Consider the following 27,176-nt stretch of genomic DNA (forward strand, 5'->3'; position numbering starts at 1 on the left):
CCTACTAACTGGTACTACTTTGGAATGTGGGAGTAAACCGGTGCACCCAGAGGAAACCCACACCTGTCATGCGAAGGAGGTACCAATTCCTTACAGAAAGTACAGAACTGAATTCTGAACTCCTGTGCTCTGAGTTGTAGTAGTGATAACACTACAGTGCCCAACTGACTGGCCGATTCATCATCAATAGGTTACTGTGGCTTGGAGCCATGTGTCGCATGGGTGTCAACTAGTTCATTTCGTTGCCTGGGGTTGGAAGTCATGGGCATACCCATTCGCATAGAAGACCACCATGCCCCCTAACCTCTGTTTACCCTAATCTCTTGTTTACCATTTCTTGCTGCCCAGCTATGGCTGCCATTGGGAGAGTTCTTTAAGCAGTGACTTGCTTCCCAGACATGATGTGCAATTTGTGAAGTTGTTCATTAATTGCCAGTGTTAACTTTCACATATTTTTGCCCCGTTTCACAAACGTATTGGTACTACATACAGTACAATTTTTTAACGTCAGAAGAGAGTGATGCAGTGTTCTAGATTGAGGATCTAATTGGGGTGTAAGGCAGCACCCTGCAGAGGCAAACGGGAGAGAGGCGAATATCAGAGGATAGGTTTTAATTAGAAATACCTTACGAAGTTAGTTGGTCTCAAATGAAAGTCTTAGAAATTCATGTTCCTTCATGGTCAGTGCTTGTTGGTTACTAAGGTGAGTAGTGTTTTTTAGAGACTGTGGATAGGCAAACTACCTTATATCTGCTGTAACACATAAGAGTCTGTAGCAACCAGACCTAATGCCTACGCTGTCTGCAAGTATTGCAGCTTGACAGTGAAATGGTGTACATTAACCCTTAAAATCAAATAATTTAATTCTGGAGTTTGTTGAAAGTATGTATGTACTTTTACAACAATATTTCAGTTTTGTGCTCTGTATAATTTGTACAGTTGTAACAATTTTGACCTCTGTCAAACAATTAGTGGCAAATTCTGGTTCTAAAATGTACTTTCTCTTTTCAAAAAAACAGATATCAATTCATTTCAAGTCTACATGGCATATAAGGATCTATTCCAACTGACTGACAGTGAGGTAAGACGGTGACTTTTTTCTGCTGGGGTTTTATTTCCTTCAGCATTCCAATGAGTTTGCAAGTATAGGTTCCACTGGGACTCTGGGGAAAATGAGAAACATTGTGCAGCATTTCATGTGGATCTGAAAACTTACTGCATTTATGATTGTGGATAAAACTTCATTGAGAGACCCAAAAGTACAGTATTTAGTTGTTTGAAATTGGATTAAAGTTATAGGTTGCTCTGCTCATTTTGCTGTTGTTTGCAAATAATTCCAGTAATATCGCTCAGCAGGCACTGTATTTATGTAAATATGAGGAATACTGCAGATGCTGGAAATTAAAAGCAACAATGCTGGTCAGGCAGCATCTATGGTAGTGGTCACCAACCTTTTTAAGCCCACGATCCCCTACCTCGGCCTTAATTCAAGGCAAGATTGACCCCAGAGCAATTAGTTACACGCATGCGCACCAGGGCAGAAAAGACCAGAAGTAAAACCCTGCAACCCGGAAGTAAAAATAATGTATGAACACCAGGGGTACCCACCCTTTTATGCACTGCGGACCGGCTGACGGGGGGTGGGGGGGGGGTGTTAAACATGATGGGAATACAGCGATACTTGAAGCAGTTTCCTTATGTCCAGTCTATTCTGCAATTTAGTTTTTCGCGGCTCTCGGCACTTAGCTGCTGTCCCACGCTGCTCACAAAACTCAACACGTTTGTCATTAAGTGCGGGGCGCTTGGACTCAAGGCACCGAGGCAGTTTTGAGGGCTTCATTGCCTCATTAGACAGCCTCCCGACCCGAACACCAGCCTCCCGCCTGCCGGCCGCCAGACACCTTGACCAGGTGCAGTTGGTTGTGGGTCAGGTGAGAGGACAAGCTCAGGGCCAGAGGTCCCCATATCGGGGCCGCGGTGGTCGCAGTCCGAAGAGAGTGATCGAGCAAACGAGGAGTGTGACAGGGAGTGCCCCCCACCCTGTAGGATCTATCAGCTGACAAAAGTTTGTTTCAGTAGATTGCAGCGCTGTGCTACTCTGCTACTTACGAAACGCTGAGCCCATATTTTAGCACCGGGTTCCCCGCGAACATTCGGTGTGCGAAACAGGTTTAGAGGCAGTGCTCCAGGCCAGTAGCGATGGCACTTCTTGCTGGCCGCCCGAGGCCAACCAGTAATCCCCATCGTGAGGGTATCACTGTGTTTAGGCGACTGATGACCTCGCATCAGTCAACAGGTTCAAGTTCAACAGTGGGCGTGACAGGGGATGAGGAAAGGTGCAACTGACTCATATTGTTTTCTCTCGGCCCGGTGGTTGGGGACCACTGAATTACACTGTGTAGTGTGGTGGAGGGTGGGGGGAGGAGGGAGCTACACGCATGCGCACTAGGCAGAAAGAACGGAACTAAAACCCCACAACCCGGAAGCAAACTCTCAACAGTATTTGTGTATTTATTTTTCAATTTTTTTCGGGAACTACTGGGATAGTCTCAAAGATCGACTAATTAGTGATTGGCGACCACTAATCCATGGAATTGAATAAATGGTCATCATTTCAGACTGAGATTCTCCTGGACTGGAAAGGAAGGGGAAAGATGCCAGAATATACATATCCTAAGAAAAATTTGAAACCATGTCTACTAAGAGCCATTTTCCTTTGTTACCCTTTAAAGCTTATGCTTAACACTTTATTAGCTTATGACAAATTATAGAATGAAAAAAGTCTAATATTCTTTCTGTGTCAACATGTGATACCCTTCCATGTCACTGCTGTAGTTGAAACCATTTTCATTCAATTGTTTTTTTTTAATGTTTTCAGCTTTATGAGGCGTTTACTTTCATGAAGGACCTGGGTGCTGTCATCATGCTCCATGCAGAAAATGGTGAATTGATTGCTGAGGTGAGTGGCTGTTGTTTTGATTCATTTCACTTCAGCGTGATGCTGCCCCCATTTAGTCTTGTTCCCTAGCGGTCATGTGGGGGCAGAGAGAGAAGCACTATAGCTCACAGATGTACCATGTACCAGTCCTGACCCACTGGCTTCATTTGGTTTTTACACTGGAGCATCGGAATGGGTAGGACTTTGTGGTGAACTATGTGCCTGTCGGGACACGTCCCTGCTGACTGCTCCTGTGGCTCCTCCCACAGGCCCCTGTATAAAGGAGATCTGCGGCCTGACGCTCGGCCTCAGTCTCCAAGACATTGTATGATAGACACTCACTCCTGGTTCCTTCTTCCAGTCAATAAAAGCCGATATCTCGCCTTACGTCTCAGTGTGAGTTATTGATGGTGCATCAGACTTCTTAGCCCCTCAGGAAAGATGCCCCTTTTTGTGAGATCAGTGTTGATAATGTTCTTTATATCTGCCTTTCCCATTTGGCTATCAATGGACCAGAAGTAGCCTGAGCAGGGCACCCCAGTCACACTTCTTAAATGACTTTTTATCTTCAAATAAGGTCACTTTTATCCTCTCCCATTCATATCAATTTTAGATTTAAAATCAAAATAAGGTTATTACTCTTTTTAGAAGAACCCTTCCTTCTTTAAGCTGATAAGTACAAGGAGTGATATTTTGGCTGGTTCCTATTCTCTAGATACTCTTTGATTTCAGTACCAAAGAGGGAAGTAGTCTTTCTTTACAAGTATTCACCTGTTATCAGAAGAGCAGAACCTGTTCAGTGTAATCATCCCAAATCCCTGAATGTCCAGTCAGTTAGTAATATATTGGCACCTCCCTCAGCACGCAGAATACTTTCTCCGTACAGGAGTGCTGATAGAGCCAGCATTAAAGTTGTCATTGTAGCATTATGTATAGTGAAACTTTACGTAACTGGCTGATGTTAATGAGAATGTGTTGTGCTGGGAATGTGGATAGAGTAAACCTGCCACTTGCTAGCTAATTAGTGCTCAGTAGCCACTGAGTTTCTTACCATGCTGTGGAGAGCTCTGCAGCCAAACGCAGAGAAGGGGAAACAGCAGCTTTCATCAAGTGCCACAGAAGGTAATGAGAGAGACGGTTGGATCTGAGTGATCTTTCATTACATGAAGTAGCTTTATGCTGCTGCTCTCTGAATGCCAACCATTGTATATCTTGAGTCCCACTGCTTTGCAGTAAGTGACTGTCCCACCCAATACCCTTAACTCTCCACAGTTAAATGAGACTTTACAATGCTTCCCCCAGTAACGGTATCAAAGGCAGCATAGGGCTTGTACCTTACAACCTTTTTGCACTGCTGGTGTGTGAGTGATTTCATTGTCTTTCAGTGCATCAGTGCCATTATTGAACAAATAAGTAAATGATTTTTCTATGTTGGAGAAATTCTTTGAAAGCAGCACTTGAAAACTAGATACATGTTTGAAATTTAAGAAGAATACATTATGCAGTTACAAAGGGGCTTTTAGTACTTTTGAAGGACTTTACTAATTATTTAGACACTTACCTAACCTACGCGACTCCATCCAATTAGGTGAGCATCTCTGTCCTCGTGGTTTGAAACTGGTATGTAGAAAGTGCACGTTAAATGTACCTCACCCCCTCCGTACAGCAGCAGCTCACCTTGAACTTGCTACTGAAGAGCGGAGGTTTGCTCCTGCCTCCTCGGTTCACGTAATCTTTGAAACTCAGTTTCACCCTCCAAGCCTTGGTCAGACAGCAGGAGGAAAATTTCTTTGGAGCTCAAGCAATAGCCCTGCTGATGTACATTTTCAAACTGTTAAAGTCATAGATGTACCTGTGTTTGATGCAACCAGGCCTATCATTGGAAAAGAAAGTGTGCTACCCAGTGACAGCAGAGAACCACAGGTACAGAACATTCATACCTCAGATTTAGTATGTCAACAATTACAGGCCCCGCTATTATTTTTGTCTTCACTCTGAGGGGGTAAATTGGTTTGTTTCATCCACATCTCTACACAGGTAGTGAAGATTATGCCTGAAGGCCTGACACAGAAGACCACTGCGGTAGAGAAAGGTTAAGAGGGAGCAGCAAAACAAATTATGTCTCCTTTTAGTCTCCAGATGTCCTTTGTTGAAAAGACTTTGGAGGCATCGTAGGTGTCCATGTTGTATTAGTTTCTTCAGCATTCAAAAGATAGGATTCAAATACAAGCATCCCAATAGCAATTTATTTTACTTTATTTGGAGATAAGTGTGGAACAGGCTTTTCCGGCCCAGTGAACCACACCACACAGCAACCCACCTAGTTATCCAGCCTAATCACAGCATAATTTACAATGACCAATTAACCTCTTAACCCGGGTGGAAACCAATGCACCCGGAGGAAACCCATGCATTCATGGGAGAATATAAAAACTCCTTACGGAAGGTGCCAGAATTGAACTCCGAACTCTGTATCACCCTGAGATGTAATAGTATTGTGCTAACTGCCCGAGACTCGCACCAGCTTTTGTACATTGCTAGATGCACATTTTCAAACTGATTAAGGAGCAGCAAGTTCCTTCTGACTGAACGTGTTTTATTTAAATCTTTGTCATCAGATTAATGGATTTTTCTAGATTCTTGGTTGAGCCTCACTTAGAAGTATAATACAACTCATGTTCTCTGTAATTTTATTTGTACATGGTTTGTTTGTCAGCCTTTATATATATTTTTTTTTCATAAATTCAATTGAATTTCTTTATTTTCTTGTAAATGGCCGCAGGAACATGGTAGTATATAGTGAGATTTACTTTGACTTGGATTTCCCCAATCGATAAAATGTAGCACCAGGAGATTCAAATAGGCAGCTAAAGCTTCCATTACACTAGTAATGGCACATTTCAATGATGGTATGTTTTAGGTCCTATTGAAAGTCAACTTTTTAAAAACTAAATAATGTAATAAATATTTGTTTTTAGGAGCAAAAGCGAATCCTGGCAATGGGAATTACGGGACCTGAAGGTCATGTTTTAAGCAGGCCAGAAGAGGTAACGTCTTCATTTTCTCTGCTGCCTATATATGCATATAGCCAAAGACACAAGGACAGATTACTTTAATCACCTGATATCACTAGGGCAGAAAAGATGAGCACTGAACCTAGTTTGCTGAAAATCTGAAGCAGTAGCTCTGCCATCCATTCATCTGAATAGAGCTGAAAGTGATTGTTGTGAAACTGCCAACTAATATCTTGTACTGAATGTAGACCACCATCAATCTGTACAACTCAGTGCACAACTGGCAAGAGAAAATCTGCAGATGCTGGAAATCCGAGCAACACACAAAATGCTGGCCAAAACGTCGACTGTACTTTTTTCCATAGATGCTGCCTGGCCTGCTGAATTCCTCCAACATTCTGTGTGTGTTGCTCAGTGTACAGCTGGCTCTTCACCAAAATATCAAGTTTTCTCTGACATAATTATGGCTGTAATAAGACCACAGGACAAAAACTTCAGTCACCTCTATAACTGAAAGACAATATCCTCAACATCCCTTCAATGAATCAATACCAAGATGTTTCAGATTCCAGTTAGAGAACACACCAATAAATATTAGCGAATATAATCTAAGTTGGAATTTAACACCACATTTCTATGTGCACGATGCTTGTAACCTGATGCTGTGATTAATTTTTAAGTTTGAAGTGGGCAGCTGTCCTGTAACTGGAAACTTCAATGTCTGGGTATCAGGGATGTCCAGTCAAAGTCTTTTACTTATAGAAGTGCCTCCCCTCTTGTTTGATGATGGTATTTCAATTTTAGCTGTTGTACTTTTTAAGATTCTGACTTAGAACCTGTCTTTCAATAAGGACGAGAGAGCTTTAAAAAGAATTCCTTTACAACTTACCAGAGAAGTCATTTCAAGCAGGCTAGGTAGAAAGTATAAATTTAAAATGAGATTAGTTCATCTATTGGATACTGCTTCTTTATGTGAAATATTTGAGTGCTCATAATGCAAATATGCCACTACATAAGGTTTACCCTGGTACATTACACTAATTTGGTGATCTGAGAGCCAAGAGATCCATGCTCGGTTATTCAGTCTGTGCAATTGCTGTCCATACCTGCTGATATTTTGTTGAAATGATGGCATCTGAGTCCTTAACACCTCGAGCGGGTGATTAGAATATGGGCAGTTGAAGAACTTGTTTGCTGCTAAAAGCTAATTGGAGATTATAAAGTTATTGCAGTACAGAAAGGAGTAGAATATTTGTAAATGTTGTTGTTAGATTGATAAAGTCTTATTTATTCTGTGAATTTGCTTGATAATTGCTGGTGTGGGCTCTCTTTTCATAGCTGGAGGCAGAGGCTGTTTACCGCGCTATCACTATTGCTAATCGGATCAATTGTCCGCTCTACATCACCAAGGTGATGAGTAAGAGTGCGGCGGATGTGATTGCTCAAGCCAGGAAAAAAGGTAAAAAGCACACATCTTCCAAATCCTGCCTTAGGGAATTCAGATCATCATCCCTGCAATATTTCAGTTTTGGTGTTCTAGTATAAAGTTGCAAACACAAGTCATATTTTTTAAAAATCACCGTATATCAATCTAACTGCAGCAACTTTCAAAAGCATTGCACCATTTAAAATCCAGCCAGTTATTTTGCTGAGAGCAGGCAAGTTAAAATGGGGGCTACTTTTCCATCAATACAAATGACATTGACTATCTCTCAAATAATAGCCAAACTGATGCAATTCATTCCCATCACTTAATCTCTGTTCTGGTGTCATTGTGATGAAACTGCACTGCATCCCTTCTGAAATACGCTGCCTTTATGGAAGGTAATCTGGATGGAGACAAGCATATGTCCAGTAGAGATTAAACACAGTCGTTTCCCCTTTGTACTCAGCCCCAAGTGCCAGCATTTGGTTTATCTTTATAATTGTTTATCTACAACAAATGACTTTGTTTACTTAAAATACCAAATCTCTCTCCTGCATTGAAGTTTCTAGCTTCAGTAAGTTTGAAAAATGCCATGGGGCAACTCTGCAGTGTAGTGGTTAGCACCATTCTTTACAGTACCAGCTGGAAGGTCAGGGTTTGATTACCATTGCTGTCTGTAACAAGTTTGTACACTGTGTATTTCATTGACTCCTGTTGAAGGGTTTCGGCCCAAAACGTCGTCACTACCTCCTCCCATAGATGCTGTCTGGCCTGCTGAGTTCTGCCAGCATTTTGTCTTTTTATTTAGCGTGTTTCACTGTATGTTTCAATGTATATGTGACAAATAAAGCTAATCTCGCAACTACCTTAAATTAGATGAGTTCTATTTTCATTTTAAAATCTTTTTATTAATTATTATTGAAGATTAACAAAAAAGATACATTAAATCAATATATCATTATGTATAATAAGGAATTAAATTAGCAAATAATTGATTAATAAAGCTAAGCAATATATCAATAATAATAAGAGAAAATAAAGTGTTAAGAATTTATTTTTGAAAAGGAAAAAAAAGAACCCCTACTAACTGGAAAAAAAACAAACAAAAAAAATGCATTGGGAGCACAGCTCCAGAGTTATGCATCATACAAGCTTCCATTTAAAAAAAATCAATCTGCCAACTCAAATCCATTTAAAAAAAAATCGGAAGGAAACCATATCAATTAACTCAAATCAGATGATAGTAGCAGGTGAATGAACCCCACCTTTTCTTAAAATCAAATTGAGGATCAAATGTTTGACTTCTGATTTTCTCCAAGCTGAGACATAGCATCACCTGAGAGAACCATTGTATCCAAGTAGGAGCAGAAACATCTTTCCATTTCAACAAAATAGCCCTTCTGGCTAATAATGTAACAAATGCAATTACATGTTGGTCAGATGGAGAAATACCATGAATATATTGAGGGATTATACCAAATAAAACTGTCAATTTATTAGTTTGTAAATTAATTTTTAAAACTTTAGAAATTGTAGAAAAAATAGACTTCCAAAAATGTTTCTATACAGAACATGACCAAAACGTGTGGCAATGTGGCTGTCTTGGTTTTACGTCTGTCACACTGACTATCAACATTAGGAAACATTTTAGACAATCTCTCCTTTGTCAAATAGTAACAATGTACAATTTTAAATTGAATTAAAGAATGATTGGCAAAAATCATAGAAGGGTTAACCAACTTCAAAATCCGCAACCAATCTTCTGTTATCAGGGTCACGTTAAGCTCTCTCTCCCAATCTTGCTTAATCTTAAATGAAGGGTAATTATGTAGTTGTAACAATACATTATAAATTTTCCCAATAAAAGCCTTTACTAAAGGATTCACTTTTAAAATAATATCTAACAGGTCAGAGTCTTGTATATATGGGAAATTACTTAAGTATTTTTGTAAGAAGTGTCTGACCTGAAGATATTGCAGGAAATGTGAGTATGAGAGAGAGTGTTTAGTTACTAATTTCTCAAAAGACATCAATCAGCCATCTTGAAACAGATCCGTGAAGGAATAAACTCCTTTATTCCTTCAAAGAAGAAAGGTAGGATCACTTAATGAAGGTTAAAATAAATAATTTTGATAAATTAAACTAAAAAGTTTAAATGCTTTGAGATTAAAAAAAAACGAAACTGGAACCAAATCATAATGACTGCTTAATCACAGGATATAAATTTAAATTAGTAATTTTGGCAAGTTGTACAGGTAGAGAAGCTCCTAATGATGAGGTTAAGTGAAACTGTTCCACAACATTCAATTCCAAATCAGCCCAAGGCGGTCGTTCATTTCTATCAGCCCAATATAACCAAAAACACATATAACGTATATTAACAGCTCAATAATACATTTTTAAATTAGGCAAAGCATGACCTCCAACATATATGAAGAGAGCAATTTTTCAAAATTCTTATAAAATCCTACAGAATAACCATCCAGTCCAGGAGCTTTACCAGATTGCATTAAAAAAATAGCTTTCTGAATTTTGCTTTCAATAATAGGAGCATTAAGAGTTTGTTCAGCTTCAACAGAAATTTGAGGAAAATCGATCTTTTGTAAAAAGGCATTCATTTTCTTCTAAAATCTAGAATTCTAGAATTCTCCTAGAATCAACTGGAAACAAATTTATGAAGTTCAATATAAAAGTCTTGAAAAATTTTATTAATATCTTTATAATTACATGCTAAACTACCATCTCCCTTATGAATTTTTAAAATTTGTCTTTTAGCTCTAGCTGCTTTTAATTGGGATGCTAATAGCTTATTGTTTTTATCTCCAAACACATAAAATTCACTTTTCAATTTAAGCTAATTTCTTTCAATAGGATAAGTTAATAATAAATTATATTGTGAATGGAGTTCAACTCTTTACTTAAATGAATTAATGTTAGGAGAGATTGCATAAATATTATCCAAGTCTTTAATTTGTTTGGAAATCTTATCTAACTCTGCTTTTGTCTGTTTCTTAAGCTTAGCTGAATAGGAGATTATATGAACACGCAAATATGCTTTAAATGTTTCCCATAGAATCAATTTTGACACATCTCCCATATTATTAAAAAGAAAATAATCTTTTAACTGAGTCTCAATAGATTTTACAAAGTCCGTCCTTTGTAATAAATTTTCTTGAAAATGTCAAGGCAAATTTGCAATAGCGACATAATTCAATTCAAGAGCTGTATTTAAAGGCGCATGATCCGAGAGAGCTATAGCATCATATTCACATTTCTGGACTTTGGACAAAAATCGGGGATCAACTACAAAGTAATCAATTCTCGAATATTTTTTGTGAAATGTGGGGGAAAAAAAAGAATAATCTCTATCATTAGGATGCAAATGTCTCCAAACTTTAACCAGGCCAAAATCAATTAAAAAAGAGTTAATCAGTGATGCAGAACAACTCGGAAGCCGCTGATTAGTTGAATTCTTGTCAACCAAAGGATTTAAACAACTGTTGTAATCACCACCCATTAACAACTTATATTCATTTAAATCCAGAAGTAAAGCAAATACATTTTAAAAAAAAGAAGGATCATCTACATTAGGTCCATGTAGGTTAACCAGAACAATTTTTCTATTACAAATTGTTCCTTTAACAAGTAAAAGTCTACCTTTAGTATCAGACACAATGTCTTCTTGGATAAATAAAATATTAGATTTAATAAAAATAGATACTCCCTTTGTTTTATTTTGACAAGCAGTGTGAAATTGAAGGCACTTCCACATTTAAAAAAATCTATTTTGATTGCCTGTTTTGATAATATGTTTCTTGAGCAAAAATTATATTGGGTTGGAATTGATTAATAATTTTAAAAGTCTTCTTTCACTTAATAGGATTATTCCAACCATGTACATTCCAACTTATAACATTTATCTGTTTAATTGTCATTGTAATTTTTATTTTATTTAACACATAAATACATGCATACCAGCGCAGGCTAATCAAAACTGGCCATGATAAGTATAACCATATACAAAATATGGTTATATGGAGCTCCAGAAATCCGTAATGGGGAAAAATACAAAAAAAACTAAAATTAATCTTACAATTAAACCTATAAATCAAAACTAACCCCAATTCTCCCACCACCCCAAAAAGAGCGAAATGTTTCCCCATAGAGTAAAAAAAAGAGAGACTCCATAAGCTGCCCATTTTATAATAGTGGTTTTAAAAAGCTTTCCTTAGTTCCTCCCCCTAGTTACAGAAAAAACATATGGCCCTAAAATAGAAAAGTCCAAAAAATGCTAAATATAAAAAGCCAAACACTACAAGGCAATACACAATCATATCAAGTTATGTTAACTAGTTCTTCTGCCCACTTACAGGCCTTGCTTCTAACTGATATGCAATTTAAATATCAATTGGCTTTAATGCCTTCCATTACTTTACAGAGTATAATTGTGCTGGAACTATGGACACTGGTGAGACTGGGTAATCATTAAAACATGAAACAGATTCCCAGCCAAAATGATTAATCCAAGAGGGCACAATTTTACAGTGATCAGAAGAAAATATAGGGATCTCAGAGATGTTTTTTTCCCCTAGACCAGTGGGTCCATGGGAAGGTCTGCCATGGGTAGTCATAGAGGCAGACACACCAAGGACATTCAAGAATCCTAAATAGGCTCATAGTAAAAGATGAATAGAATTATCTACAAGACAGAAGCATTAGATTAATCATAAAGTAGATTAAAAGGTAAGCAGAATGTCATGGGCCAAAGGGCCAGCACTGTTCAGTTTTTCTCTACAGTATCTAGTTTCCCATATTCAGCATGAAAGTTCAGAGAAAGGAATGCTTATACTTAATCCTTAAAAACATGGTGGGGGAATGCATAAACAATCTCCAAGGGTGTCAAAACAATAAAATTAAACAAAGAGAAAGGTACCTATGTAATCTCTAGTGAAGAAAAATCAGCACCATTTTCCATTTAACTGACACGCCCAATGAAAAGCAGTTTTTTTTACAAAAAGCTTATCATCTATCGACTAAGCACTCCCAACTATATATATAAAAGAACTTATGAACTATGAAAACTATCACTTAATTAATGAAAAAAAAGGAGAATAAAAACAAATAATCAAACAATCTGTCTGTTGTCTTAATTTGCTCAGTAGACCAAACAGATTTCGGAAAAGTCATTCATCATTCACAAAGTTCACATCTTGTTTAAATGGTCAATCGATCAAAAGACATCTTAAGCAAACCAGAAATATTCAAAGCTTATCTTCTTTCCGAAAGAATGATTATTCAGCAGGTCTAAAACCATTCAAACCTTGGCTACAACCGGAATAGAGTTAACATAGACCAGTGCCTCTTTGGGGTTCAGAAAAACATGTGGAGTCGAATCTTTGGAAAATAATTTTAATTGGGCTGGATATTGAAGTGATGGGAATAATCCCTTATCATAGGCTATCTTCATGGTTGGAACAAATTTAGACCGCAGGTCCATGACTTCTCGTGGAAATCATCATAAAAATGAATCTCAGAATCTTTATATTTAAAAATTCTTAGTTTCCTTGCATATTTTATGATTTGGTTAACTTTGAAACTATGGAAAGAGACCAAAACTGACCTTGGTTTGTCTCAGTGAGATGTCGCGGTGAAAATTCTATGTGCTGTTTCGATGTTGGGAAGTTGAGATAAAATATCCGGAAACAGATATTGAAACAAGTTAGCAAAATAGTCTAATAAATCTCCAGTCGCAGATCCTTCCTTCAATCCAACAATTTGAATATTATTCCAGCGAGATCTTGCTTCCAAATCGATAATCTTATGTTGAGACTTCTTCAAGCCAGCTGAAATCTCTATGATTTGCTGCTTCGCCTCTTTAAGTTCAGAATTCAGGGAGATAATGTTTTCCTGCTCAAACTGAAAACTCTCTCGTAATGACTTCATCTCAGAAGAGGTAGCATGAAGTTTTACCGTGTTGTTGTCTATCTTCTTATCCAGATCGATAAGCGAATTTTCCAGACACTCTGCCCAAGCTGGTGTTTCCTCTGACTTTTTCCCTTCTCCATTACTGGATTCAGGAAGCTGCTTTCCACTTCTTAAAGATTGTGACATAGGAATAACTACTCCCCTCTAAGATGCAACAAATAAAAAATAAAAATTCAAAGTTTACTTCCCGCCCAAACTTTTCAATTTTAGGGCAAAACCAACACATATGAATTAAAGAGTCATCAGCAGAGTTGCATTTATTACAAAGTGGAGAAACATTTGGATTAAAAACTGGACATCTTCTGTTTAGAAATGTAAGCTCTATGAACCACTTTAAATTGTAGAAGAGAATGACGAGCACAGAAAGATGATTTATTAACCCATTTAATAATTTTATTCCATCTATCATCAGAAATCTGACAATTTAGGTCATCCTCCCAAGCTTTTTTTATTTTATCTAAAAAGTCTTGTCTAGAATCAATCAACAAGTTATAGATACCAGTAATAGAGCCTCTAACAACAGGTTTTAAATTTAAAAGATCGTTCATTAAATTTTTATCAGGACCTATAGGAAAAGTAGTTAATTGAATACGTAAGAAATCTCTAATTTGAAGGTATCTATAAAAATGTGTTTTTGGGAGTGCAAATTTAGTTGACAATTGGTCAAATGAAGCAAGAGATCCTGAGATAAACAGGTCCCAAAAACACTGAATACCTAATTCATCCCAATTCAAAGTTTAAATTGGGGAAAAGGAGGAGTTAATTGCAGCCACACAGATCTGTGTGTCACTCCATTAGACAGCAGGTGGAGTCTCCAAATTGGATGGGTTCCAGGTTAGAATAAATGACTTATATTCTTACAATACGTTTCAAGTTTGTCTCAGAGCATCCATTGAATTTTACAGTAACTGTGGCACTTCTGAACTGGCATCAGTGTTAAAATGTAGAAAAGGTCAATGTGTTTCCAATAAGCTTCCACAAGCAGCATATCAATCTGACCTAGAAATGTTGGATTAGCAGGACAGCATTGAAACTTCCTTCACAGTTGTGTCACATGAACTTTTACAACTACCTGGGAAGGGAGACAGAAGCCCAACAGGTGCAACACTTCTTCGGTGTGGTACTGAGGAGAGCCAGGCTATGTTTTGTGTTGAAATATCAAAAGTATAATGAACATCTCATAAGCTGCTACAGAAACAATTGAACTAGAGCTGAACAATCAAATGTAGAGGAGACAAGAAGCTGAATGGCCATTTCTGGTGTTTTTCTCCCCCCCAAGATTCTCTTTATGGCTAGATCATGAGGTCATTGAAAACTAATTGCCTGGGAAAAAATTGCTTTCTGTATAAATGTAACCAATATTGCTATGTATTGGCTCGATGGGCTGAATGGCCAAATTCTGCTCCTATGTCTTATTATGGTCTTAGTGCATTCAAACAACTATTAATTGCTCTTTTTAATTATTTTGAGGTTTTACTTTTTGAAGAATAAAACCATTGAGTGGTATTTCATAGGAGGACTCCAGTGCCAGATTCTGTATGTTCCTTTATTAACAGGAGCTGTAGTTTTTGGAGAGCCAATCACTGCAAGCCTTGGGACAGATGGAACACATTATTGGAGCAGAAATTGGGCCAAGGCTGCGGCCTTTGTGGCATCACCACCACTGAGTCCTGATCCCACAACACCTGACCACCTGAGTTCACTGTTAGCCTGGTAGGAGAGTTACATCATTTTGACATGTGTGCCTGGCAAACCCAAGGCACTGAGTGATAGAGACCAATTTCTTTTTCTTTATTATTTCAAATGATTAATGTATGCAATGAGAACATTGAATTTTAATGTATTTCTTATAGTTAGGTAATTTATCCTGCAAGTGCTGTTTTAAACCATAATAATATAATCCAAGAACACACCATATACTTAGCAGGGATGATTGCAACAATATTCTGCCTGGGTTCATCCTTATATTAATTTGAAGTGGCCTCAATGGATCTGAAACCCTTCATTAATTATTTGTACTGCTCTTCATGTACTATCTGCGCACTTACACTAGCAATTTGACCCTTGTGTTGCTCAGTGACGTCACACTGGCTGGTGTATAGTTGGCAGTCTAAACCAGGACCCCTTGCTCAGACTTGCCCCATCCACCTCTCTTATACGCCCAGGCTAGGGCCGAGTACATTCACTCTCACCAGACTGACATCAGCTGTCTTAGTACTGGGCCCTTCCTGATTATATGTGGTTTTGTACCACTGCCCACAAAATCATTTATTTGTATTGATTGTGAAATCACTTAGAGAATCTGTAGAGAAGGTTCTGTTATAGACTTAGGAAAAACTAGATTTATGCCATTGTAAAATTAGATATTCTTGGGTGATAGGTAAAAAAAAAGATAGTGGCAATTAAACCCATTTAGGTGTTTTTATATGTTTTACAAATACAGTTAAAATGTAATTTTTAGTTCTGTTATTAAAACTAACTCCCTCTATAATTATAGTGGTTTTCTAATGTGAATAAAAAGCACATTGACAACTGTCCTGATTTATTTTCGGACTGTGTCACCTTCAAGAGTGATCAAGAGTGGCAGAAAAGACCATCATGTCACATCGGGAATAGGGATAGGAATTACAATGGTTGCTCACCAAGGAATTCTGCTTTTGGTGGAAGGAGCAAAGGTGGCCAACAAAGCTTTCACAGAGTTTACGTTAGGTCTCACCAACGTAGAGGAGCAGGACCGGATACGCTCAGTGAACTCAACAGATTCACAGGTGAATATTGCCTCACCTGGAAGGACCGTTTGGGGCCCTAGATGGAGGTAAGGGAGGAGGTGAATGGTCAGGTGTAGCATTTCTGTCACTTGCAGGGATGTGTGCCAAGAGGGAGATTAGTGGGGAGGGTGAATAGACAAGGGAATGATGGAGGTAGTGATCGGTGCCAGAAGCAGAGAATGGGGAAAGGTAAAGATTGTTTGGGTAGTAGGATCCTGTTGAAGATGGCGGACATGGTGGAAAACAATGTGATGCATGCAGAAGTTCATGGGATGGTAGGTGAGGACAAGAGGAACTCTATCCCTGTTAAGAAATTGGGAAGATAGGGTAAGTGCTGATGTTTGGGAGGTGCTGGAAGAGTTGGGGGGCATTACCAGGGAAGGCTTAAAACATGGACTGTTTTATGTCACCAACGAAAAGGCAGACCTAGCGGGGGGCCATGCTGCTGCCCAGGGCTACCCGTTGAGTTTGAAGAAATTGGGAGGAGCTGAAGGAGAGATTATTGAGGCGAGGACCAGTCCTGTAGACAGAGGAGGATGGTGGTGAGGGGAACTGGTTGGATCTGTTGCTGAGACCCAATCCCAGTGTTTCTGCTAGGGATTAAATGCTCCTCACAGGCTGCTTTTCACGGTTGTCTCCAATGAAATCAAATGAAATTACTTTAGCTGATGAGAATAAAAGCTTGTTTTGAACTAGACCTGTTGAAAATAGTGTGGAAACCCTGCTATTTTCTCCATAAGATCTAAGGGACTTTTAAATAATGTGGTAGTATTTTACCACTGCTTTGCAAGCTGTCTTGTCCTAAACACTAATTGATGCATAACTACAAGAGACTGCAGGTGCTGGAATCTGGAGCAAACACACAAATTGCCAGAGGAACTCCACTGGTCAGGCAGCATTTGTGGAGGCAGAGAGATAGTTGACCGAGTGTTGCAGGGTCTTGGCCCATAATATCAACCATCCTCCTGTCCCTACAGATGCTGCCTAGCCAACTGAGTTGCTCTAGCAGTTTTTTTTCCCTACTAAATGATGTGTATTGTATTTCCTTCAGATTGATATTCAAAGTTCAGTTTTATTTTAACCCTTTTAAGGTTATCTGTGTGTGCCTATTTCAATCTCTAATTAGAACATTGAATAGCATTTTTTTAAAACTATTTAAAAACAGAAGTTTGCTTGCTTCCTGGAATAAAGTCTGTGACTGGTTATCAAGCCGCTTTGATGACATCACTTCTGGAAATTAGGATTCCTTTTGAGCTGACAAAAATAGGCAAAGGGCAAGTTCTTCACATCTTGGGGAATAGTTTCTTTGAGGACTGTGCCGTGCTGTTCTGTTGCTGCAAACCATAAATTTAAAAAAAGTTAATCTCTTTGCTACCGTACAACAACATGACAACGAATTTTTTTTTGCCCCTAGTGGAGACCTGCAGGTTACGGGAAGTGGCCATAGTACCTTTACCACTGCTCAGAAAGCCATTGGAAAAGATAACTTCTGCTTAATCCCGGAAGGCACCAATGGCATTGAAGAAAGAATGAGCATTATTTGGGAGAAAGCTGTGGTAAGTTATTTTAGCAAAATTTGGATGATGAGAAGGAATACATAGGGATTTTTTTTAACCTCGCTGTCAGAGCAGTAAAATGAAACTGATGGATTCTAAAACAGTATACTGTTGAAGCAGTAAGAGTAGGATATTTAAGTAGAAAGAAAGAGGATAGGGAAGTAATGCTGACAGGTTTAATGTATTTTTGTTAACACACTACTGTTCATGTGAATGCAATTGGCAATCCTTAATTCTTTTTGAGACTCTTTAGTGCAATCAATGAGGAACAGAAAAGCCTCATACAAGTTGTAGTCTGTTAGAGTTTTGACTATTGCCCGACCTTTCACAAATATGCCATCTGCTACGGTTTAGAAACTGACAAGGTGATGTGTCCATTTATAATTTAGTGGCTGCTAGATCTTCCTGTGTCCAAGTATATAGTTGTTAGATATATGCATCAGAAAATTAGTGAAGAATAGTCTTTACTAATTCTTGCACCTGCATCAGCTTTCGGATGATCATAATGCAGTCAAGTTACCTGCACAGAGCCCAAGCCATACAAAATATGATTTTGAGAACAAATCCCATTGAGTTGAAGACCATCATAACAAGCACACAGTTTCTGCTTCTGCAGAATGGATTCTGCAATATCAATGGAATCAAGCCTCAGATATAACTCCTTATATCTAAAAGGTATGGTACTAGGTGAATTGTTCCCCTTTTGTGACCTGGATAGTAGAATGGGTAAATAATGGATTAATTTAATATATATTGGCTTATTACCTGTAGAAAAATAGAAAGAGAAGCAATCAAAGAAATTGTGATGGGCGCTTGAGAAGGAGTTCCTTGCACTGCCCAGCAACGAGCAAGGAATTGGACTGGGATTGTTCTGTTTGACAAAATCAGTTTGAATCTGGGCTGATAGTCCACATTCAGTGTGTTACTCTAGACTGAAATTCTTCTTTTTGTTGAAAGGCCACAGGTAAAATGGATGAGAATCAATTTGTCGCTGTCACCAGCACTAATGCTGCCAAAATCTTTAACTTGTACCCAAGAAAGGGCAGGATAGCTGTGGGATCTGATGCTGACATCGTCATTTGGGACCCAGACACTGTTAAAACAATCTCTGCCAAGACACACCGCTCGGTAAGGAATTTCACTACTTGAGATGGAGCAGGAGTCGTTTCATTGAAAACACATATTAGCTAGAAGTTGTCCAGAGCAATTGTTGTTTTGGAGAAAGTTGGTTTCAAGAACTTGGGAATATTTATTTGAAGTATTGGATGGAAATTTTAGCTCATGATCTTTAAGGTAGTGTGCCTTGATCAGCTGAATTTGGATAAGTACATCAGTAAAATGTGTTATACTTAAAAATTAAGGTTCTTTCAAAAAATAAAAGTGATATTTGATCATCAGCTGACTCTTTTCAAAAATGTATTTCTGTACCAGGCTGTGGAATACAATATTTTTGAGGGTATAGAATGCCGTGGTGCTCCACTGGTGGTCATTAGTCAAGGGAATATAGTCCTGGAAGATGGGAACCTGTACGTAAACCAGGGAACAGGACGGTTCATCCCCCGCAAACCATTCCCTGAATATATTTACCAACGTATTAAGATCCGCAACAAGGTGAGGAATTGTGAAGGTGCATGCAATTGTATGTCTTTAATATTAATAGATGCAGGCAAATGAAGTTACGGAACAGTCATTAAATAACTGAATGCGAGACAGCTGAAGGATTTGTTGCCTATTAGTTTTCAGTGCTGGAATTTTTGGACCGAAAGAGGTTTTGCAGATGGGTGGTTGGGTACTGTTTGGGGTCATGGTAAGTCATCGATAGTCTGGACAAGTAAATAAATAAACATCTAATTCCTATGTGAAGTTTTAGTAAGGTAACAACTTATCTATTATCTCAATGCCACTTTCCTGTAGAAACCCCATATCCATTTATTTCCTTAAACCCTAAAACAAACTATTTTTATTTTGAATATAGTTAGCAACTGTGCCAACATGGCTCCTTTTGGTATAGAATGAAGAAAATTCACTACCCTCTGGGTGAAGAATTTTCTTCTCTCACAAGTAATTGGCTGTTTCCTTACTTAGAATCTGTGATCTCTGGACAAGTTTACCCAGCCAGGAGTAATGCCATCCCTGTCCTTGCTGATAACACATCAAGCCCTCTGAGACTCTTAAATCAGATCATAAAAGCTACATGAAGTAGGCCCATTTTGCTCAGCTCTTCTCTCTTCTCATCCATATGATGTAATCACCTATGGCCAGCGTAGTTCGACCTCATAGGGTATAATGAGTGCTGTACTCTATAAGTAAAAATGATTAATTTCCACCAGAGATGCACAGAATTGCAATCCTCAGAAAGAAGAGTGCAGGTGAGAGTTATACCATGGTATGAGAAAGGGGTATGTTTGTAATGGGCACAAGGGCATCATGGCATAGAAAAGAGTTTGGCTTAGTAGATGATTGCTGAAGAAAGGTTACGATGAAGTGACTTAAAGGCTACATGGTTAGAAATGTGAAACTGCAGGGATTTGGAGAAAGCTTCTTCAAGAGTGCTCATTGAAAGTGGTGATTAGAGGAGAAAGGAGAGTGTGACTAGACAGCCAAGTGCAAAAGGGATCCGTTTTTCTGAACTGTGGTGATAATGTTTAGAGTAGCAAGTCCTTTTGGAATTGCAAGTTCTGAAAGTATTCATAAGTATGAGTGAGAGTTTATGCATTTTAAGTGATTTAGGGAGGAAAAATGTTATTTTAGTGTGATTCATCTGTAGATTTTACCCATGCCTTCGTAAGTATCGTGTGTTATGTGTACTACTATGCTTTACACTCTGGATCAGAGAAACATCTTGTTTCTATGTATAGTATGTGCTTATACATGTTATGTATATAGTAAAAATGTAATAAAATTGATGACTTGATTGCATTTGAAATCAGTGAGGATAAGGAATCTCCCAAAATGGATTATCATGAAGAAAAGAGAAACAACATAGATACAAGAATAGGCAGTAATGTTAAATGAGAAGCATGAGGGTGGAACAAGGTTGTGGAAAAAGTGCCAGGAGTAGAAAGGTGAAGGTGATGGTCTGATGAGAGTAAAGGGTAGCCGTGTGGGAGAGGCTCATTGAGGGAAAAGCTATCTCCTTCAGCCATATGTATTCAAGTGTTTTATTTACAAGTGGATGAATGTTCTGAGGCAAATACAAAAAGGGTCAATGGCAGCCATTTTAGTTACAGAATCCAAAAGGGCTGCAAGAATGAAGGTGTTTGGCAATGTTAATCTGTGCAGGACAGGAGCTGTAGCGAGAAAAAGGGAGTGCTGCATTTGGGGTTGCCCCTTGTGATGAGGCAGTAATGAATGTTCCAAGGGAGAGCTGGTGCTGGGATTGCAGCAGGAAAATGGGAAGGTTGATTTGCTGAAGTCTTCAGGTTTAAAATACCTAAGGACAGAGTAAAGAAGCTTAATGGCAAAGGGAAAAGGAAAACTGGAGAAAGCAAGGTGGAGGCAAGAACTTGTGGTCCAGCAGAAGACAATGCACATTAATGGATACAAAGAAAGGTCAATTATAGGAGTGCAGGAGTGCAGTGTAGGTTCACAAGGCTAATTCCTGGAATGGTGGGACTGTCGTATGTTGAAAGATTGGAACGACTGGGCTTGTATACACTGGAATTTAGAAGGATGAGTGGGGATCTGATTGAAATATATAAGATTATTAAGGGATTGGACACGCTGGAGGCAGGAAGCATGTTCCTGCTGATGGGTGAGTCCAGAACTAGAGGCCACAGTTTAAGAATAAGGGGTAGGCCATCTAGAACAGAGATGCGGAAAAACTTTTTCACCCAGAGAGTGGTGGATATGTGGAATGTTCTGCACCAGAAGGCAGTGGAGGCCAAGTCTCTGGATGCATTCAAGAGAGAGTTAGATAGAGCTCATAGATAGCGGGGGTCAAGGGATATGGGGAGAGGGCAGGAATGGGGTACTGATTGTGTATGATCACAGTGAATGGTGGTGCTGGCTAGAAGGGCCGAATGGCCCACTCCTGCACCTACTGTCTATTGTCTATAGAGACACGGCCATGTGTTAAATATTTTTCAGAATATGTGAAAATTGTTAAGTTTAAAGTCAAACATCTATGATGTTGTGTATCCCCAGTGGATTGAGGTTGAGAGATGAACAAATCCCAGGTATCTCTGCTGATGAATCTAAAATTCAATAATAAATCAGTTTTATCCCAGCCATCTGAGAGCAAGTTCAATCATTTAAGAAGAACAATAACTTCTTATTGTAAGTTCAATTAGTGATGACTGCTTTCTTAGTTAGGAGATGAGCGTTTGTTCTCAATGATTTTATGTGCATAAAAATTGCAAGATGAGTTCCTGCATCTACTTTGAAGTTGTTCTCTGAATTTTGTTTCTTCTCATTCCACCTCCCATAATACACATTTTTATTTTCATAGATAATTTCTTGACACAAAATTTGAAGCACGTATTGCTCTGATTGAGATGTATGTATTAATAATGAGAAACAGTATGTAAATATCTTTCAGGGAAGAGTGTGAATTATATGTGAAGTTGTTAACCTCTCTCTGATCTTTCCTTGGTCCTGTCATTGATATCTACTCATCAACGAACTCCACTAAGTCAACGGAATTGCATCCAGTATCTCGAGGGATGTATGATGGTCCAGTGTATGAACTTCCAGTTACACCCAAGTATGCCACCCCAGCTCCCTCAACCAAGACATCCCCGACGAAGACGCATCCCCCACCGGTGCGGAACCTGCATCAGTCTGGGTTTAGTCTTTCAGGTGAGATGTATTAATGTAAGCAAAGAAGAGAAGTTCATCTGTGTGTGTGCTTAAGGAAGTAATTATTTCAAGCTCTAGGGAGGAGACTTAAATATCAGTGGATAATTATGCATTTAGTATATATTTTTAGAGCATGTTGTTTCCTTGCCCTTTCAGCTGGTTAGGGAAAACAGAATAAAACATAAAAATTCCCCTGCTGATGTAGACCAGGAGTGACTTCTTAATCATGCAGATCCTGCCTAAGTAGTTCAAACCAATTTTTTTAGGTCACCTTATTTGCATTGTTTGTGAATCTTAATTTAGTGGTGTTGAGAAGTTTCTTCATGCAGAGTGTGGTGAATCATAGAAAACAGTTCCTGTGTGCGTGTGTGTGTGTGTGTGTGTGTGTGTGTGTATAATTTCTTATTATTCATGAAATCAAGGGATACCAGGAAAGGGTGGGAAAATTGGTTGAGGTACAGTAGATGATCAGCCATGATCTTGATCAATTTTAATAAATGCCGCTCCAATTTTTTATTTGGATGTTGGTGTGGTAAATAGAGAGCATCAGTGGTGTGAATGGGAAAATGTACATGAGGAAGGATAGAAAGATATATACAATTGAGAAGGTCATAATGAGAATCAAAAATTTGGAAGCTTTCAAATGTCTTATCAACCTGTTTGCAAAATAAGAGTTTGCCTATGTAATGCAGAGAGGAGGCAAAATATTTGCTGTCAAGGTCCTGGATGTCTGGAACTGTTTCCACTGCACTTTGAAGAAAAGGGACTTTGAATATTTTTCATGCTGAGGTAGATAGATGCTTGATGTATAGGGTGAGGGAAAGGTTATCTCTGTAAATGGGAACACACAGTTGAAGTCACAGCACATTAGTCTCAATCTTATTAAAACACTGAACATCTTTAGGAGCTGAGTAGTCTGGGCCATCTCCTAAGTGTAACTCTCGGTTTGGCTAGCGGTGTAACCTAGGGGAAGACAGTCCCTGGCCCGGCCAAACTTAAGAAATCTTGTTTGGGTGGATGCTGCGCGATGTGTCCCGTTACAAATCAGTACCATGTGGCGACCCATTTCCTGGCACATCCGAACCGACTCACAATTAGATAGCCTACGGGGGTTTGCGAGCACAGAGCTTTGGAGCCTCTGCGCCACGGGGGGCAGGTTGAGGGAGGCTTAAAAGTGAGGCTGAAGATTTCGAATAAAGTTTTTTCCTTCGACTGCAGTTACCGACTCCGTGTCATAATTTTAGCGCTGCGTGTAGCACACCGCTACAATTGGTGACCCCGACGGTCCAAACGATTTTTGGACCAGAAATGACCGCCGCCGCCTCTGTTCATGCGGTTTCGTTGAAACTGCTGGGTTTCTGGACACAGCGCCCGAACCTATGGTTCCAGCAAGCCGAAGCCTAATTCCACGTTTGCCAGATCACCTCAGAAGACACCCGCTACTACTACATGGTGAGCTCCCTCGACCAGGACACAGCGGCCCAGGTCGCGGAGTTCGTACAGTCGCCCCCGGCAGACGGCAAGTACACGGAACTCAAAGCCCTGCTCCTCAGGACTTTCGGACTCTCACGGCGCGAGCGGGCTGCCCGTTTACTGCACCTGGATGGCATGGGCGACAGACCTCCATCGGCTTTAATGAATGAGATGTTGTCTCTAACCGACGGACACTCACCCTGCCTCATGTTTGAGCAGGCATTCCTGGAGCAGCTGCCCGAGGACATACGTCTGCTGCTGTCCGACGCGGATTTCAGTGACCCCCGGAAGGTGGCAGCCCAGGCGGACTTGCTGTGGAATGCCAAAAAGGTGAGCGGGGCGTCCATCGCACAGATCACCCGGCCACGCTCCGAGCAGCAAACCAGTCCAGGCCCGGCCGCTGAGCCCGCCAACCCCCGGCCCAAGGAACACTGGTGCTTCTACCACCAGCGCTGGGGTGCAGAAGCCCGCCGTTGTCGCCCGCCCTGCAAGTTCCCGGGAAACGCCAGGGCCAGCCGCCGCTGATGGCTACGGCGGCTGGCCATCGGGATAGCCTCCTGTATGTGTGGGATAGAAGGTCGGGACGCCAGTTTTTGGTCGATACTGGGGCTGAGATCAGCGTTTTACCTCCGACGAGTTACGACACCCGCAGCAGGGCACTGGGTCCCCCCCTGAGGGCCGTGAATGGCAGCACAGTAAGGACCTATGGCACCCGTCAGGTGCAGCTACAGTTCGGCTCCAGCCAGTTCACGTGGGACTTCACACTGGCCGCTGTAGCCCAACCACTTCTGGGTGCGGATTTTTTGCGGGCTCACAGCCTACTGGTCGACCTGCCCAGGAAGAGACTGGTCCACGCCGAGACCTTTCAGACGTTCTCCCTGGGTGCAGCCCAGTTGTCAGCCCCTCACCTCGGCTCCATCATGCTGTCCGACAACGACTTCACCAGGGTTCTGGCGGATTTCCCATCAGTTCTGGCTCCGCAGTTCACAGCGGCCATGCCCAGGCACGGCGTACAGCACCACATCCCGACCCAGGGACCACCCCTCCACGCCCGCGCTCGGCAGCTTCCCCCGGACAAGCTCCGACTGGCGAAGGAGGAGTTCCAGAGGATGGAGGAATTGGGGATCATCCGGCGGTCCGACAGCCCATGGGCCTCCCCCCTGCACATGGTGCCCAAAGCGACGGGAGGCTGGAGACCGTGCGGCGACTACCGCAGGCTGAACGAGGCTACCACACCGGACCGCTACCCTGTGCCGCACGTTCAGGACTTTGCAGCAAACCTGCACGGCGCACGGATCTTCTCCAAGGTAGACCTCGTCCAAGGGTACCATCAAATCCCGATGCATCCTGACGACGTCCCCAAAACGGCTCTCATCACCCCGTTTGGCCTTTTCGAGTTCCTCCACATGCCGTTCGGCCTGAAGAATGCCGCACAGACATTCCAGCGGTTAATGGACGCGGTGGGACGGGACCTGGACTTCGCGTTCATCTATTTGGATGACATCCTCATAGCCAGCAGCAATCGTCAGGAGCATCTGTCCCACCTCCATCAACTCTGCGCCCGACTGAGTGAGTACGGTCTTACAATCAACCCCGCCAAATGCCAGTTCGGACTCGATACCATTGACTTCCTGGGCCACAGGATTACTAAAGACGGGGCAACCCCTCTGCCCGTTAAGGTAGATGCGGTCCGCCACTTTCCCCGACCCACCACGATCAAAGGCCTTCAGGAATTCGTAGGTATGGTCAATTTCTACCGCCGCTTCCTCCCTTCAGCTGCCCGGATCATGTGCCCCCTGTTCGCCCTGATGTCGGGTCCGAGCAAGGACATTACCTGGGACGAGGAGTCCGCCACCGCTTTCGTTCAAACGAAGGAAGCTTTGGTGAACGCCGCAATGCTAGTACATCCCAGAATGGACACCCCTACCGCCCTCACAGTGGACGCATCAAACACGGCAGTCGGTGGGGTGCTGGAGCAGCTCATCGCAGGTCGCTGGCAACCCCTGGCGTTTTTCAGCAAACACCTGCGGCCACCCGAGCTCAAGTACAGTGCTTTCGACCGAGAACTGTTGGCGGTCTACCTGGCAATCCGGCATTTCAGGTACTTCCTAGAAGGTCGGCCCTTCACCGCGTTCACGGACCACAAACCGCTTACCTTTGCGTTTACGAAAGCGTCCGACCCCTGGTCGTCCCGCCAGCAACGCCACCTGTCCTACATCTCTGAATACACGACGCATGTCCGGCACATCTTGGGTAAGGACAATGTCGTGGCGGATGCGCTCTCTCGCCCTACCGTTCATGCCCTTTCCCAAGGGGTACTGGCAGAGGCGCAGCAGGCGGATGAGGAGATTCCGAGTTACAGAACCGCAGTCTCCGGTCTGCAGCTCCAGGACCTCCCCGAGGGCCCGGGTGAGAGGACCTTACTCTGTGACGTCGCCACCGGCCAGCCCCGTCCCGTAGTCCCGACAGCCTGGCGGCGCCATGTTTTTGACTCCATTCATAACTTGGCGCATCCCTCCATCCGGACGACTGTCCGGATGGTTTCCAGCAGGTTCGTTTGGCACGGACTCCGCAAACAGGTCAGTGAATGGGCCAAAACGTGCATGCACTGCCAGACAGCCAAGGTGCAACGGCACACCAAAGCCCCACCGCAGCAGTTCCATCCCGCCCACCGGCGTTTCGACCACATTCATGTGGATATCGTGGGCCCCCAGCCAGTGTCGCGCGGAGCGCGTTACCTCCTGACTATCGTGGACCGGTTCACAAGATGGCCAGAGGCGGTCCTGCTCACCGACACCACCTCAGAATCTTGCGCCCGAGCCCTGATCGCCACCTGGATATCTCGCTTTGGTGTACCAGCCCACATTACCTCCGACAGACGCGCCCAGTTCACCTCCAGCCTGTGGTCAGCTATGGCCAGCCTTTTGGGGACTCAGCTGCACCACACCACTGCCTACCACCCACAGTCGAACGGGCTAGTGGAGCGTTTCCACCGTCACCTGAAGTCGGCCCTCATGGCCCGCCTGCGAGGAGCCAACTGGGCGGATGAGCTTCCCTGGGTCCTACTCGGCATCCGCACAGCGCCCAAGGACGACCTGCACGCCTCGTCGGCCGAGTTGGTATACGGCACGCCCCTGGTCATCCCCGGGGAGTTCCTACCAGCCCCACGGGGGAGGAAGATCCCGCAGCAGTCCTGGACAGACTACGCGAGAAGCT

The 27,176-nt window shown here is 41.6% G+C and overlaps 1 protein-coding gene across 2 annotated transcripts in view; it reads left to right on the forward strand.

The window, feature by feature from the left end:
- The window catches only part of LOC132391713 (dihydropyrimidinase-related protein 1-like), a 63,541-nt gene that overhangs the window by 32,441 nt on the left and 3,924 nt on the right, over positions 1 to 27,176 (forward strand). For both annotated transcript variants that reach the window (XM_059965269.1, XM_059965268.1), the window contains exons 5-13: positions 1,020 to 1,081; positions 2,879 to 2,959; positions 5,917 to 5,985; positions 7,291 to 7,411; positions 14,920 to 15,076; positions 17,546 to 17,687; positions 18,645 to 18,815; positions 19,119 to 19,298; positions 22,322 to 22,487. In XM_059965269.1, coding sequence (XP_059821252.1) covers positions 1,020 to 1,081; positions 2,879 to 2,959; positions 5,917 to 5,985; positions 7,291 to 7,411; positions 14,920 to 15,076; positions 17,546 to 17,687; positions 18,645 to 18,815; positions 19,119 to 19,298; positions 22,322 to 22,487 — 1,149 coding nt within the window. The remainder of the gene's footprint in view (positions 1 to 1,019; positions 1,082 to 2,878; positions 2,960 to 5,916; positions 5,986 to 7,290; positions 7,412 to 14,919; positions 15,077 to 17,545; positions 17,688 to 18,644; positions 18,816 to 19,118; positions 19,299 to 22,321; positions 22,488 to 27,176) is intronic.

The sequence above is a fragment of the Hypanus sabinus genome, chromosome 3 (assembly GCF_030144855.1).
Source record: "Hypanus sabinus isolate sHypSab1 chromosome 3, sHypSab1.hap1, whole genome shotgun sequence".
Lineage (NCBI taxonomy): Eukaryota > Metazoa > Chordata > Chondrichthyes > Myliobatiformes > Dasyatidae > Hypanus > Hypanus sabinus.